Source organism: Schizosaccharomyces pombe (assembly GCF_000002945.2).
Source record: "Schizosaccharomyces pombe strain 972h- genome assembly, chromosome: III".
In the NCBI taxonomy this organism is placed as follows: Eukaryota; Fungi; Ascomycota; class Schizosaccharomycetes; order Schizosaccharomycetales; family Schizosaccharomycetaceae; genus Schizosaccharomyces; species Schizosaccharomyces pombe.
Window position 1 is genome coordinate 1,565,522 of NC_003421.2, and position 13,698 is coordinate 1,579,219.

The following is a 13,698-nucleotide window of genomic DNA, read 5'->3' on the forward strand; positions in this document are numbered from 1 at the left end:
TACCTCGTCGCTACACACCCATCGACTTACATTGCACCACCATAATAGGTAAGAACGTGTTTCAAACAAAGGTAGCGTCTCTAAACTGAAAAAATAGTTAGAAGCTATTTGTTTGAGGCAATGCACGATTCTTCCTGGACAGAAGCTGATATACTCGGGGTATGCAGTTTTCTAGACATACCAAAGACAAAAATTGATCCTTTACTTCAGGTGGACGCGTTTACATCCATATTAATACCTTTAATTAGTAAAAGCAAAGATTATGAAAGTATAAAAAATGATCGTATAGTTACAGAAGTCAATTACGAGCAACAATTGCGAAATTCGGAGAAGAAACTACTTCAATCAAACGAACGTTACGATTTATTAGAGGATGAGCGCAAGCTTTTAGAGAATGAACTCTCTCAAATCAAAGAATATCTTAGGGAGAAATCCTCTTCATATGACACTGTTTTGCACGATTGCAGTTCTCTCAAAAGTGTAAATGAGGCATTAAAACAAGCTCAGGATCAAAATTTGAAGCAAACTGCTCAACTTCAAAATCTTTTATCAGATAAAGAAAAGGAAGTTGAAAAGAAAATCACTATCATTAAAGATCTAAAGGATGCCCTTGCCAGTTCTACCCATCAAGTTTTGGAGCTTCAACATACACAACAAGAAAAAGCATCTTTGCAGACTAACTATGAGTTTGAGTTGCAAAAATTAACGCAGAAAAATTCGATTTTGGAAAATAATAACACCTGGTTAAGCCGAGAGCTTCAGGGTGTGAACGACAAATTGTTATCTCTTCATCAGGAGGCCTCTTTGGAAAAGTCTCAACTAAGTTCTCAATTATCTGACGCTGTTTTGGAAAAAGATGCGCTACAACGGAAAGTGAGTTCTTTGTCTCAACAGTTTACAGAAAGTAATTTACGATATCAGAATATTGTAGCTGAACTCTCCGAAATGCGAAAGCAATATGAGTTTTCGCAAGTTTCTTTTGAAAAAGAGATTTCTTCACAAAAGCAAATTAGTGAGTTGTGGATGGAGAAATGTGAGGATTGCTCTTTACGGCTCAAAGAGTTGCAGAACTCAAACGGCGAGTTGGAAAAGCTATTGGAAGCTGCACAATCATCTTTTGAAGAACAGCTTGAATCTCATAAGGAAGCAGAAGCTTCCTTGAAATCTCAAATCAATTTTCTAGAGAAAGAGGTATCAAGTTTAGAGTCTCAGCTAAAGTTGGCTAATGAGCGTCTTCGGCATTATGATGAAATAGAAATCTCAGATATGAGTGAATTGAAATACTCAAATTTACTAAATAATAGTATGAAAGGCTTTAAAGGTCAGTCCTCCGTCTCTGACTTGTATTCCGAGCGTTTATACTATAAACAGAAGTATGAGCAAACATGTCAAGAGGTTGAAAGGTTACAACGTAGCTATAACCATGTTATGGAAGAAGCGAATCTTCAGCATCCTTTGGTTAAAGAACAGTTTAAGCGATTTGCTCATATGCAACGGGAAATTGTTGCAATGAGTGAGCAATATCAGAAGTCATTGGAAGACTGTCAGAAAGCCAAGTCCCGTTACGAGCAATTAGAGACACTATTTAAAGATAAATGCACAGAGAATAAGCATTATGAGCAAGAGACCAAAGATTTAGCGCGACAGGTGCAAGTTTTACTTCATGAACTCGATTTGTGTGAGAACGGCATAGTGCTAGGCGTGGATAGTAGAAAGAAGATTAACTCCTATGTTGAAAAATCGCTCACTGAAGATGAAACTGATACGGATCAAATAATTTCAAGCAGGCTAGTTGTATTTCGTAATATTAGAGAATTGCAACAACAAAATCAAAATCTACTGTCTGCAGTTCATGAATTAGCTGATCGTATGGAGAAAGACGAAAAACCTGATCTTGATGGAGCCGAGATTCAAGAAGAAACACTGATAAAAGCTAACGAAACTATTGATCAACTTACTAAAATGTTGGAGGAGGTGAGCGATCAGTTACGCTACTCTTTAAAGGAACGAGACTTTTTTAGATCACTAGTTCAAGAGAATGAAAAACTTTTAGATATGGCGCCTGCAACTCCTAATTCCAAATTGAATACTAATTTAATTGAGCAGACTTCTTACCAGCGTTCGCTTATTCGACTTGAACAGCTAACTAATGAACTGGAGTCCCTTAAGTCAATTTCTCGTAACAAAGAAAAAAAGTTTGAGGAAGCTATCTCATCTCTCCAGCTCGAAAAATCTAATATTCAATTGCAACTTACCTCTTTAACATCTGAACGAAGCTTAGCCCTTGAAAAGCTAAATGATCTGGAAAAATCACTTGTTTTATCTGAAAGAAGTAAAGATGAACTTGATGAAAGCTATAAGTCTTTACAAGAGCAACTTGCTTCTAAGAAAATTGAAGTTCAAAATGTTTCTTCTCAATTATCAATCTGTAATAGCCAGCTTGAACAATCCAATCATATTGTTGATAATTTAAAAAGCGAAAACCTGCTTTTAACTTCCGTCAAGGATAAGTTGAAAGCCGATTTATCTAATTTGGAGTCGAAACTTTCGTCCCTGCAGCAGGATAATTTCCATATGAAAGCTCAAATTGAATCTTCAAATCAAGAGTATACGGCAACAGTGGACTCAATGAATAGTCGAATACTTGAACTTTCTAATGATCTTCGAGTTGCTAATTCAAAGCTATCTGAGTGTTCCGATGATGTTCGTAGACTTACTCTACAAAATTCATTTGATTTGAGGGAGCATCAAACATTGGTGCTTCAACTTCAGTCTAACATCACTGAGTTAAAACAAGACATAACATTGCAACGCACCGTGCGAAATCAGTTAGAAATACAAACCACTGAGTTGAAAGAGCGCTTAAAGTTTATGGAAGAACGGCAGGAGAACTTGCAATCTAAATTAATCGCGGCTAATAAAGACACGACACAAAATCCTGATAATGTTGAAGTCGAGGCTATATCTATTGAACTGGAAAGGACGAAGGAAAAACTTCGCATGGCCGAGCTTGAAAAGAGTAATATTCAACAAAAATACCTCGCTTCAGAAAAAACCTTGGAAATGATGAATGAAACCCATGAGCAGTTTAAGCATCTAGTAGAATCTGAAATTAGCACAAGGGAAGAGAAAATTACGTCCCTTCGCTCTGAGTTGTTGGATCTTAATAAGAGAGTTGAAGTACTAAAAGAAGAGAAAGAGTCTTCGTCCAAGGAACTTGCCAAACAACTTGAGGATGCTGTTCGTGAAAAGGATAGTGCACTTTCTTTCAAAAAAGATTATGAAAAAATTCGTTCAGATGCGGATCGTGTTATTACCTCTTTGAAAGAAGATATTGAAAAAGAAAGATCTCTAATGAAGGAGTGTCATTCTAATTACGAATCAGAGATCGTTAGTCATGGGCGTACCACTCAAAAATTGCGGGATTTACGTACTGAATTTGACGAGGTGAATACGAAATATTTAAAGCTCAAAGCAAATTTTGAACAGCAGCACTCAGGACTTTCAGGTGCTGAAAAGGATTGGAATATTCAGCGGAAAGCCATGGAAGATGAAATTAGCTCCTTGAAAGATTACATTTTGGGACTTGAAAATCAAAATAAACTACTACATTCGCAATTTGATTCTCTTAGTCAACAAATAACTGTTCTTCAACAGAATTCTTCTGAAAATTTAAATATATCTGCCAATTTAGAAGCCGTTCAAGATAACGATTTACGTGAACTTGTTAGCTACTTGAGGCACGAAAAGGAAATAATGGATAATAAATATGAGTTAACAATTCTGGATAATAGAGGTTTGAATCAACAAGTCAAGTCTTTGCAATCCACCGTTGATTCATTGCAACTCGAGCTCAACCGTCTGCAGTCTCTGCCTGTGTCAAATGACCAAACAGATACCCCCATTATCAGCGGAAGTCAAGAAGTTCAGTTACTTTATGAAAGTAATAGTGTCCTTAGAAAGGACAATGATGCTAAACTTGGAAAAATACAAGAGCTGGAGAAAGAGGTTGAAAAACTGAATGCTTCATTGAATCCCTTACAAACTGAAATAAATGAACTTAAGGCAGAAATAGGCGCAAAGACAGCAAGTCTGAACTTAATGAAGGAATACAATTCTCGATGGAAATTAAGATTTCAGTCCGTTTTGAACAAGTATGAGCGTGTTGATCCCACACAGTTAGAGGAGTTAAAGAAAAATTGTGAAGCATTAGAAAAAGAAAAACAAGAGTTGGAAACGAAACTTCAGGAGACAGCAAAAGAAACCGATACATTTAAGCAACAGGTTAATTCTCTAAACGAAGAGGTGGAAAATTTGAAGAAGGAAGTTGAGCAGGCAAACACCAAAAATACTAGATTGGCAGCTGCTTGGAATGAAAAATGTGAAAATTTGAAAAAATCCAGCTTAACAAGATTTGCCCATCTAAAGCAGGAATTGACCAACAAAAACAAGGAGTTAACCTCTAAGAATGCTGAAAATGAAGCAATGCAAAAAGAAATAGAGTCTCTAAAGGATTCCAATCATCAATTACAAGAATCGGCTTCCAGTGATGCTGAACAGATCACGAAGGAACAATTTGAACAACTCAAGTCGGAGAAGGAAAGAACTGAAAAAGAGCTAGCAGATTCTAAGAACGAGCTAGAACACTTGCAATCTGAGGCTGTCGATGCTGACGGTAAAACTGAAATTTCAAATCTTGAAAAAGAAATTCATGAATTACGGTCTGACAAAGAAGGACTTGTGCAACAAGTACAAAACTTGAGTGCGGAATTGGCAGCTTTACGAGAGCATTCACCGACCCAAGGAAGTTTAGAGAATGCTGATGAGATTGCAAGGCTACGTTCACAACTTGAATCTACGAAACAATATTATGAAAAAGAAAAGGAAACCGAAATTTTGGCTGCTCGCTCTGAACTCGTCGCAGAGAAAGAAAAGACAAAGGAAGAGTTAGAAAATCAACTCAACGAAAAGTCACAGAGAATAAAGGAACTTGAGGAACAAGCTCAAAAAAATTCTTCGGAAAATACTCATGACAATATTGATGACATGATTAAGCAGCAGGTTGAAGAAAAGCTTAAAGAAAATTCTGCCAACTTTGATGTTAAGTTGAAGAAGGTGGTAGCTGAGACAGAATTTCGGAGCAAAGCTAAAATATCTGTGTATGAGAAGAAAACTAGGGATCTTCAGAACAAAATTACACAACTTGAAGAAACTATTGAGAATTTGAATAAACAGCTATCCAATCCTGAAAAGACTGATGAATCTACGTCTTCTGTAACAGAAACAAAGCCTGTTACTTCCAAACCAACAGCTAGCAAAGCTGATGTTGGTCAGAATGCTACAGAAGCTTCGTCAGCCAAGAGAGAACCTTCCGGTAAATCTCTGAGTGCAAGACTTCAAGGAACAGGCAAACAAAAAGGTGTTCAACGACCCGCTGTTTCGCGTCCTGTTCCTATGAAACCAGACAGTGGAAAACTCTCAATAACTGGAGCTTCCAAACGAATTGCTACTTCAAAGAATGCTGCCCAAAACGCTAAAGAACTGTCAAGCACTGCTAAATCCGGCTCCCTTAAAAGACAACGTGACGATGCGAACAAAGGAGGATCCAGTTCGAACCAAAAGAAAGCAAAATAGATGTTTTCATATGGTTCATAAATCACTCTTAGGACTATTCATATTTAGTTAACATGATTTATAATAATGACATGAGTAAATTTTGTATTATAAAATTTTTGTCTTATTTGTATTTCTGATTCTTACACAGACTGGTTTTTGCTATTTCTTGATTTTGCAAAGTAAGTACTTTTTCGACTTACTTATTCCATTATTATTAGAGATAAGATAAGAAATGCACGCTAAAAAGTAAATTCACTACTTAAAAATGTTACCACGACTATTTGCAGAAGTACAAATTCAGTCAAAATCTACATATGAGTAAGAGAACAAATGTCAAAACTAGAATAGTTAAATTTAAATGGATTGTTAGTCCATGATAATTACAGAGAATAAAGTGAACTAAAAAACTCGGTCTTAAACAAATTGCGATAACTTTATACAACAAAAAAGAGAAGGACCATCATTAGGACGTTCATTAGGAACAAATAAGGTCGGAAGTGAGTGAATGGATTATAAATCAATTAGAGAGCCAACTTGGGGCTGCATAGATTGCTGTTGCATGCCCTGCATCGGTTGTTGATTTTGGTAATTGTAATTCTGTTGATTATAATAGGGTTGTTGCATGTTTTGTTGTTGCTGCATCGGTTGTTTATAATATCCGGTAGCTTGTTGCGATTGGAAAGGATTATGCGTGTTACCGGTTGCCTGAGCTTGAATAGTCTGACCAGCACTATTTGTAAATTTGGATCCTGTGTGTTGAGTCGGAACTCTGGTAAGACCAATATTACCGAAACTATCAGTTCCCATAGGATTACCAGTGGAGATTGCTTGAGCAATGTTAGAAAATCGATCGTCACCAGTCCGAACGGGTTTCATGGGTTTAGTAGCAGGAGCAGTAGATTGAGATGGCAAGTTTGAAAATTGAGCAAAAGGATTATTTGAGCCAGTCTTCGTAGGCTCCAAACGAGGAGCAGATTGTTGTTGTTGTTGCTGAAGTATTCCAGTCGATTGTGACTGTAAAGGACGACTGTAAGGATTATTGTTTCCTGTATAGCCGGTAGTTTGCCGTTGTAATCCAGTGGGCTGGGGATGAACATAACCAGTGTGGTTGGGAGCCATCATTGGAGCATTAGGGGTTTGACCAAAGCCTGTACGCTGAGGTTGCATGACAGGGAAAGGGTTGTTGGACTCAAATGGCTGAGAAAAGCCTGTACGTTGGGGTTGCATCATACCAGTACGCTGGGGTTGCATATACCCAGTAGGTTGGGGATTGAAGAAACCATTTTGCTGAGGTTGAACAAAACCAGTACGTTGAGGCTGTATAAAACCTGTTGCCTGAGGTTGAACAAATCCTGTACGCTGAGGTTGCATGAAACCTGTTGCTTGAGGCTGAACAAACCCTGTACGCTGAGGTTGCATAAATCCTGTTGCCTGAGGTTGAACAAATCCTGTACGCTGAGGTTGCATAAATCCTGTAGCTTGAGGCTGAACAAATCCCGTCGCTTGAGGTTGGACAAATCCGGTAGCCTGAGGTTGAACAAAACCAGTACGTTGAGGCTGCATAAATCCAGTGGCCTGAGGTTGGACAAACCCGGTATGTTGAGGTTGAACGAACCCAGTGTATTGAGGCTGTACGAACCCGGTATTTTGAGGACGGATGAAACCGGTGGGTTGTTGTTGGAGGAAACCGGTTGGCTGTGGCTGAACAGGATTTCCAAAGAAATCGACAGGTTGATAAGCATTTTGCTGATTGCCCATAAATGCCTGTTCTTGTTGTTCACGTTCACGTTGATGTCTTTGACGGGCTTCGTCTTCTTCTTTGGAAAGTTGGATGGCCTTTTGAAGCTCAGCTTCCGAATCGTTAGCCATGTTACGACGCTTGGCATCTTCTTCGGCCTGACGTTTAGACTCCTCAATAACACGTTGTAATTCTGGATCATTTTCCTCGGCGGAGTTGTGTTCAGCGCTCGGGGAAGGCCTTCTACTTCTTCGTCTTGAGCGTGAGCGACCAGGACGGCGAGAACGACTACGTCTCCTTGAGCGATGGTCACGATCATCGTCATCGTAACGACTGGCCCGACTGGGAGCGCGAGAAAGTCGTGATTCCTCGTAGGGAGCGCGATCATCATCATCATCGTCAAAGCGAGAGGAACGCGTTCTGTCTCTATCTCTGTCTCTCTCTCTACTATCACCTCTTGCCTCCTTCAAAGCGTGCTCGTCCTCCAACAAAGAAGTTATTTCTTTAGCCTTGGTACGAACGTTTTGGCCTTGATCATGACCATTGTCGTCAACGTAGACAAACTCACGCAACGTTGTGATAATATATATATTGTCTTTGGCCCACCGAACAACGTTTTCCGATCCATTGTGGAGACAATACTCGAGCAAGGATAACGATTTGAAAACATGTCGCCAGTTCTTTCCTTTGTCATTCAGACGACGATCTATAATGTCCATAACTTCTAGCATTTCATTTTGGTCATAGGTTAGCTCTGCTATCTCCGCCATGGCAGTGCCACTGGGACCCCATGAATCATTTGTAGTAGCATTTCTAACCTTAATTTGCGTATCTGTGTATCCCTTGGAAAAGTTTTTTCTGCGAATGTTAGTAACAATTCATAGAATATTGAATGGAGTGCATCCAAGTACGTGTATGCTCAGCACCACATGAGAGATGAGGTGTGTCAATCGGGCACGTACGCAGCAGGGAGGCAAATCAAGAAAAACTAGAAATCAATGAAGAAGAAGAAGCAAATTTCAGATGAGATGATGGGGAAGATAGAAAAGAAGGATTGAACGACTTTCCAAGTTATTCCAACTTCTTTTCACTATTCTAATGATATGATAAAAAATACTAGACTAGAAAGTACAAAATTACGCCAACAAATTATAAGCTAACGCTGAAAATGCCATGGCTATGGAAAGAAATGATAGATTGAATAAAATCCAATTCTAAAATCACCCAAAGCATGCATTTCATCAGCTTTTTGGTCAATTGAACAAACTTTACGCTCCTTCATCCCCGCTTGATGGGTTTTCCGCGTAAAAAAATCATCCAAACGCCTCAATTCTGCGACCTCTTTCTCTTCTACCATTCTTGGGAATTCCCTCTTTACTTACACTGATCGTACAGCAGCTTTCATGCTCGATCTCTAACTCTTGAGATCCTTCACGGTTTAACCACGAATGTCTCGTTAATATGCAAATTCCAAATCCTTCTGAAAAATCACCAAGCTATATGCTCTATCGTCCTTCTTTCCCTACTTCGGCAACACTGCTGATGGGTTATGGTTAAGGTTGAGGGTGCCGCTATACTATCGCGATAAAGCGAGACGGGTAGGAGCGTATGAGAATAGTCAGGATACGGAAACGCTAAGTCTCGTTAATTTTTCATTAAAAAAATTTAAAGAAATGGGGTAATATTTGACGGTAATAGATGATATAAGCTTATAATGAGAGAAATAGTTGGCCACCTCACTAATAAATGTTTAACGAATTTAATGGTGTTTAGAGAAGAAGGAATGTGGTTTAGGGGAAACTACAACAGGGATAACGCAATGGAGTGCATTCTCCTAAACTATGTTAATGTTAGCAACACTACACCACGCTATGAGACACAGCGTTGCGTATCACTATATGTCACGCGTTCTAATTATATATCGTACCATGTATGATACGATATTGAGATTGATCTTAATGATAATCTATCAAGATCTATATTATCTGAATAATATAAATAGAGCTACTGCTGAACCTCGTTCCTCAGTTCAGTTATAAGCTATATTAGTGATAGGTAACATTATAACCTAATTAATACAATACCTATACTCAGTTGCTACTCATATAACCTGTGTATTGCAATATGATAGATTGCGAGGAAACTTACCGCAGTTCTACGTACTTTTAAAACATATATAAAACTGCGTAGCTGACAGTTAAACACTATAAAGAACTTGACAGAAAATAATTTCGTTATCTTTTTACAAGGATTTGTACTTATTGAAAATTAAACGTTTTTTCCGATATCCTTAAAGTACGATATTTAGGGATCAATCAATGAGCCTTTGGTTGTTCGCCCTGTTGTTTGTTTGGCTTGGGTACAGTGCTGTCGAAAGTAATAAATATGTATTTTTGGTTTTCATTCCTTTCTTTACTAACAAATGAATAAATTTTCTTGTATACTTTTCAATTGACTGGTAAAAGACATATGCATAGTATATCTAGTAAGAATAAGTTGGATGTATATATAGTCTCTAGTTTTTTTGCCTGTCCTTTCTGTAGTGGGCAACGAAATATTGGCGCTGAATCCACTTCATTTTAACAAGAAATGTGCTAAATATCATGTGCGATAAAAAGAAATGTACCAAAACAAAAACACTGAAGTTAATCTAGAGTTGCTTTTATATGCAACCAGACAGTATAGAACCCGAAAAATGCATATTAATAAATTCGGTGTTTGCAGGCTATGCAAATTTTAAAACAAATTACAAAACATAGATGAATATTTGTTGAAGTAAGACAGTGGTTGAAAATTGGTATATATATGAATCACGGGTGTATAGCGCTAGCACATTTCTTATAGTTTCGCATGCTAGTTTCAGGAGTGAAAGGTTTTGTAAAATACTTTTCATAAATATATTTGTACCTACTGCGCATGTGCAAACAAGCGCAGTTTTCATTTATTTGGTTCATCTTGAATGATGAATTATTGTTTTTTTTTTACATTGGCTTACTGTCACTACATCTAGTTTAAAATTCCTTTTTTTATTTCATTGAATTAATTTTATTTTATTTTCTATATTAATTTTTCGGGGTTTTTTTTTTTTTTTTTTTTTTTAATTTACTTTCAGATACAATTCATCCAGAGTATGTTTCGATATCTGTTAATGTTTTATTTCGTAACTCGAATTTGCATCATTTGATCATTATTATTTACTTCATTGTTTTATTGAAAATGTACGATTTATGTGTATATTCTGACTCAGACATCTCTAAAAACTTCTTGTCGATTTTTCAATAAAAACCGTTAATAGCGGCCTCTAATATGCTGTGTCCAATGTTTATCATATATCAAAGCGTTTCCAGTTCATTATTCAAATAAAATATTCTTCTCAATCCTGAAGCTTGGGTCGATTTTGCGGGAAGATATCGACGAGAGTACAGGTTTTTGTTTAAGTGGAAACATTAACCATTACTAGTTGCGATGCTGATTTGTCTTTTTCAGCCATCTGTTGATTACAGACTTATTTAAATTTTTTTTCTCCATAAAACCATAAGGTGAAAGTTTTATTGATTTCTAATTCTTTTCTACTTTGCACTCTTCTTTTATTATGGATATTTTACTTACCCATTTCTTCTCATTTGTTTTCAACGCAGTAGAAGAAGTACAGTATTTGGAATTGTGTAAACGAGTTAATCCAACTTTCACATATTAAGACCCCGTTAATGATCCTTATAGCTAATAGCGTGTCAAGTCATAATATCACTAAACATATTGCTTCACACAGAGCTCCATTTAATTACCATTCAAAAGTAATAGTCGATAATCCTTTCTTTTCTTTAACATAACAATTATTTTTGAAGGTATGTAGTAACAGTGCTTTGAAGATGTTCGAAATGCTTGTTAAAATGACTGAATTCTGAAAATATAAACTACAATTCTCGATTATGGTGTTACTCTTAAAGTGATTTTCTTTTATAATTAATACAAGCGTGTGGCCTTATATCAAATTCAACATTTTCGAAATTGTGATTATTTTTCGCGTTTGTTTGTTTGCTTCCCTAATGTTTGTTGTTGCTTTGTCTTTCTCTTTCAGCTAACTTCGTTATCACTTCGTTTTATCAGCGTCTTCAATTACCTTTTGTCTATTTGTGGAATTTTAATTAACGTAAAAATTTAGTTAACTTTTGTCTAGCTTTTATTTCCTCTTCTTCGTATCTTACTTGGCAATTTCTCAATTCAATTTGAATAATTATCTAGTATCAGTGATTTCGCCATATAAATGCATCGTCTTTTTGGTAGAAAACCTCCTACACAGCCTACGGCTTCATTAACTGACGCCATTGATTCGGTTCGTATATCTTCATTCTTATAGATTTTTGCCATTGACTAATATCTTTTATTTTAGTTGGATAAAAGAAGCGACTCCGTTGAGGTTAAAATCGCAAAACTAGATGCCCAGCTATCTGTTTTCCAGCAGAAAATTGCCAATACGCGTCCAGGTCCTGGGCAAACGGCTCTCAAGCAACGAGCAATGAATGTACTTCGCCAAAAGAAAATGTATGCATTCTCTTTCTCCCCTTTCTTGATGTCATATTACTAACGACAGCAATATAGTTACGAAAGCCAGCTTCAACAATTGCAGCAACAAAGTTTTAATATGGAACAAGCTGCCATGACTACGGAATCGCTCAAAAACACAATGGCTACGGTACAGACAATGCAGGAGACTGCACGGCAATTGAAATCTCAAAGTAAAAACGTTTCCATTGAAAAAATCGAAAAGCTTCAGGACGAAATTCAAGATTATATGGATGCGGCTGGTGAACTCAACGAGGTTCTCGGTCAAAATATGACGGACATTAACGTTGACGAGGAGGAACTGGATGCTGAACTAGAGGCACTTCAGCAGGAGTCCTCTTGGCTTGGTGATCAAAGCACAGCTGAAAAACCTTCTTATTTGATGCCTTCCAATGAATTACCTAACTTTGTAGATGAGGAAGTTGCTGAACCTTCAACAGCTCAGTAAGACGAAAATTTTCCTAATAGGAAAGTTTCCCTTATCTTGTTTTAATAATGTATGCGATGTGGAATTTGTCATGATTTTGTTGTCGTTAAGTCTCATCAATCATCCTGTCTTATGTGTTTATATATTTTACGATTATAAAATACTAATCAATTCAATCTATCAGGTAATTTTAATTGATGTTTTTCATTTAATAAATCAATATAGTAAGTTGTCATCATAGGATTATAAGCTTAATTCTTCATTTTGGCGTAAAAAAAGATATGAAAACATCCTTTATAACGTGCTGTCCAACGGTAACGCTAGGTAATTTGAAGAAACTAACAATATATCGAATCAGGCAGACATGGGTTTTTGAGCACTTAGGAAATAATTACAAGACAAACCAAGCCCACTCGATCCTGGCTTGTCAAGTGTCCACTGCTGTTTCAAAGGGTTGTAACAAACACCACGTATATCATTAATTATCCAATTCTGTTCCTTCAGGAAATTTGATAGTTCGTCGGCACGTATAAACTTTTCAAAAGTATGTGTCCCGACAGGTACGATGCGAAGAACATGTTCGGCAAGCGTAATCGTTAACAATCTCGCCAAGAGAGTTCGTGATATAGTTGACAGTACGAGTCGCCCGTTAGGTTTCACTTTTTCCATTAATGAAAATAAAAAATCTCTAGGTTGTTCGACATGTTCAAGCACCTCCATGCACGTTACCACATCAAAAGTAGTAGGAAGTTGTGAACCTTCGACTGATCCATGAATATACTCTAACCGACCATTCAAAACAGGATCAAGACTGGCATGTTTTTTTGCAACTTCGATAGCCATTGGAGAAGCATCAACTGCCGTCACTGAAGCACCCAACCTGGCCATGCTTTCACTCAAGATACCACCCCCGCAACCAATGTCAAGAATCTTCTTACCAGAAAAGCAGTTACGCTCACGAAATACTTCAGTCATAAAATCCAAACGAGTAGAATTCATTAAATGTAACAATCGACTTCCACCGTCCCAATCCCACCAAGTTTTCGCCAGTTCATTGAAGTGGTCTACTTCATTTACTGACACTGAATGATTTCGCTGTTGACTTAGAAATCCCTGCCTAACCAATCTGGTATAGGATTTTACATTTTTTACTTTATTGAGAATGTTCATTGAGTTCATACTACTTCATTTGGCTCCTTCTTGTTGTTTACAGTCTTCAATGTCATATCATTCTTATATAACTAAAATCCTAGGACGAATTCGTTATATAATTTTACGGTATTGTAATTTATACGTTGGTCAATCGAGCATGTCAGCTACGCAGTTTGATATCTGTTTAATGATACATTGGACT

At 37.2% G+C, this 13,698-nt stretch overlaps 4 protein-coding genes and 8 long non-coding RNA genes across 12 annotated transcripts, besides 2 other annotated features; 7 read left to right on the top strand and 5 right to left on the bottom strand.

Moving 5' to 3' along the window:
* Positions 1-28: 28 nt before the first annotated feature.
* On the top strand, positions 29-5,729 carry nup211 (nucleoporin nup211). The gene has a single exon (NM_001023226.3). The coding sequence runs from the start codon at positions 121-123 to the stop codon at positions 5,632-5,634; it is 5,514 nt and encodes a 1,837-aa protein (NP_588236.1). The 5' UTR covers positions 29-120; the 3' UTR covers positions 5,635-5,729.
* Positions 253-5,236, bottom strand: SPOM_SPNCRNA.1206. Its single transcript, NR_150066.1, has one exon. It is a non-coding gene; the product is annotated as a non-coding RNA (long non-coding RNA).
* Positions 5,255-5,597, bottom strand: SPOM_SPNCRNA.7418. Its single transcript, NR_196755.1, has one exon. It is a non-coding gene; the product is annotated as a non-coding RNA (long non-coding RNA).
* Positions 5,730-5,910: 181 nt separating the features above from the next.
* Positions 5,911-6,195, top strand: SPOM_SPNCRNA.7419. The gene has a single exon (NR_196756.1). It is a non-coding gene; the product is annotated as a non-coding RNA (long non-coding RNA).
* ent1 (epsin) lies at positions 5,944-8,909 on the bottom strand. The gene is made up of 2 exons (NM_001431043.1): positions 8,737-8,909; positions 5,944-8,212 (listed from the first exon to the last, which is right to left on the bottom strand). Exons 1-2 carry the CDS (start codon positions 8,757-8,759, stop codon positions 6,127-6,129), a joined length of 2,109 nt encoding a protein of 702 aa, NP_001417976.1. The 5' UTR covers positions 8,760-8,909; the 3' UTR covers positions 5,944-6,126.
* On the top strand, positions 6,305-6,599 carry SPOM_SPNCRNA.7420. Its single transcript, NR_196757.1, has one exon. It is a non-coding gene; the product is annotated as a non-coding RNA (long non-coding RNA).
* Positions 7,710-7,928, top strand: SPOM_SPNCRNA.7421. The gene has a single exon (NR_196758.1). It is a non-coding gene; the product is annotated as a non-coding RNA (long non-coding RNA).
* Positions 8,910-9,202: 293 nt separating the features above from the next.
* Positions 9,203-9,550: an LONG TERMINAL REPEAT.
* Positions 9,551-9,674: 124 nt separating this feature from the next.
* Positions 9,675-10,235, bottom strand: SPOM_SPNCRNA.7422. Its single transcript, NR_196759.1, has one exon. It is a non-coding gene; the product is annotated as a non-coding RNA (long non-coding RNA).
* SPOM_SPNCRNA.7423 lies at positions 9,938-10,206 on the top strand. The gene has a single exon (NR_196760.1). It is a non-coding gene; the product is annotated as a non-coding RNA (long non-coding RNA).
* Positions 10,236-10,496: 261 nt separating the features above from the next.
* On the top strand, positions 10,497-11,039 carry SPOM_SPNCRNA.7424. Its single transcript, NR_196761.1, has one exon. It is a non-coding gene; the product is annotated as a non-coding RNA (long non-coding RNA).
* Positions 11,040-11,136: 97 nt separating this feature from the next.
* vps60 (sorting protein Vps60) lies at positions 11,137-12,571 on the top strand. Its single transcript, NM_001355922.2, has 4 exons — positions 11,137-11,199; positions 11,517-11,687; positions 11,745-11,896; positions 11,954-12,571. Exons 2-4 carry the CDS (start codon positions 11,619-11,621, stop codon positions 12,363-12,365), a joined length of 633 nt encoding a protein of 210 aa, NP_001342736.1. The 5' UTR covers positions 11,137-11,199; positions 11,517-11,618; the 3' UTR covers positions 12,366-12,571.
* coq3 (hexaprenyldihydroxybenzoate methyltransferase Coq3) lies at positions 12,570-13,553 on the bottom strand. The gene has a single exon (NM_001023229.3). It carries the CDS (start codon positions 13,521-13,523, stop codon positions 12,699-12,701), a length of 825 nt encoding a protein of 274 aa, NP_588239.2. The 5' UTR covers positions 13,524-13,553; the 3' UTR covers positions 12,570-12,698.
* A 101-nt stretch (positions 13,554-13,654) lies between these two features.
* Positions 13,655-13,698: part of an LONG TERMINAL REPEAT that runs on past the window's edge.

Bases quoted from the DNA above. Each gene is read 5' to 3' on its own strand.
- ent1 (NM_001431043.1), bottom strand. From the start codon at position 8,759: ATGAAAGCTGCTGTACGATCAGT. The intron at 8,213-8,736 runs GTAAGTAAAGAG...TAACATTCGCAG, and splicing joins AAAGCTGCTGTACGATCAGT to AAAAAACTTTTCCAAGGGAT.
- nup211 (NM_001023226.3), top strand. From the start codon at position 121: ATGCACGATTCTTCCTGGACAGAAGCTGATATACTCGGGGTATGCAGT.
- coq3 (NM_001023229.3), bottom strand. From the start codon at position 13,523: ATGAACTCAATGAACATTCTCAATAAAGTAAAAAATGTAAAATCCTAT.
- vps60 (NM_001355922.2), top strand. From the start codon at position 11,619: ATGCATCGTCTTTTTGGTAGAAAACCTCCTACACAGCCTACGGCTTCA. The intron at 11,688-11,744 runs GTTCGTATATCT...CTTTTATTTTAG, and splicing joins TAACTGACGCCATTGATTCG to TTGGATAAAAGAAGCGACTC. The intron at 11,897-11,953 runs GTATGCATTCTC...ACAGCAATATAG, and splicing joins GTACTTCGCCAAAAGAAAAT to TTACGAAAGCCAGCTTCAAC.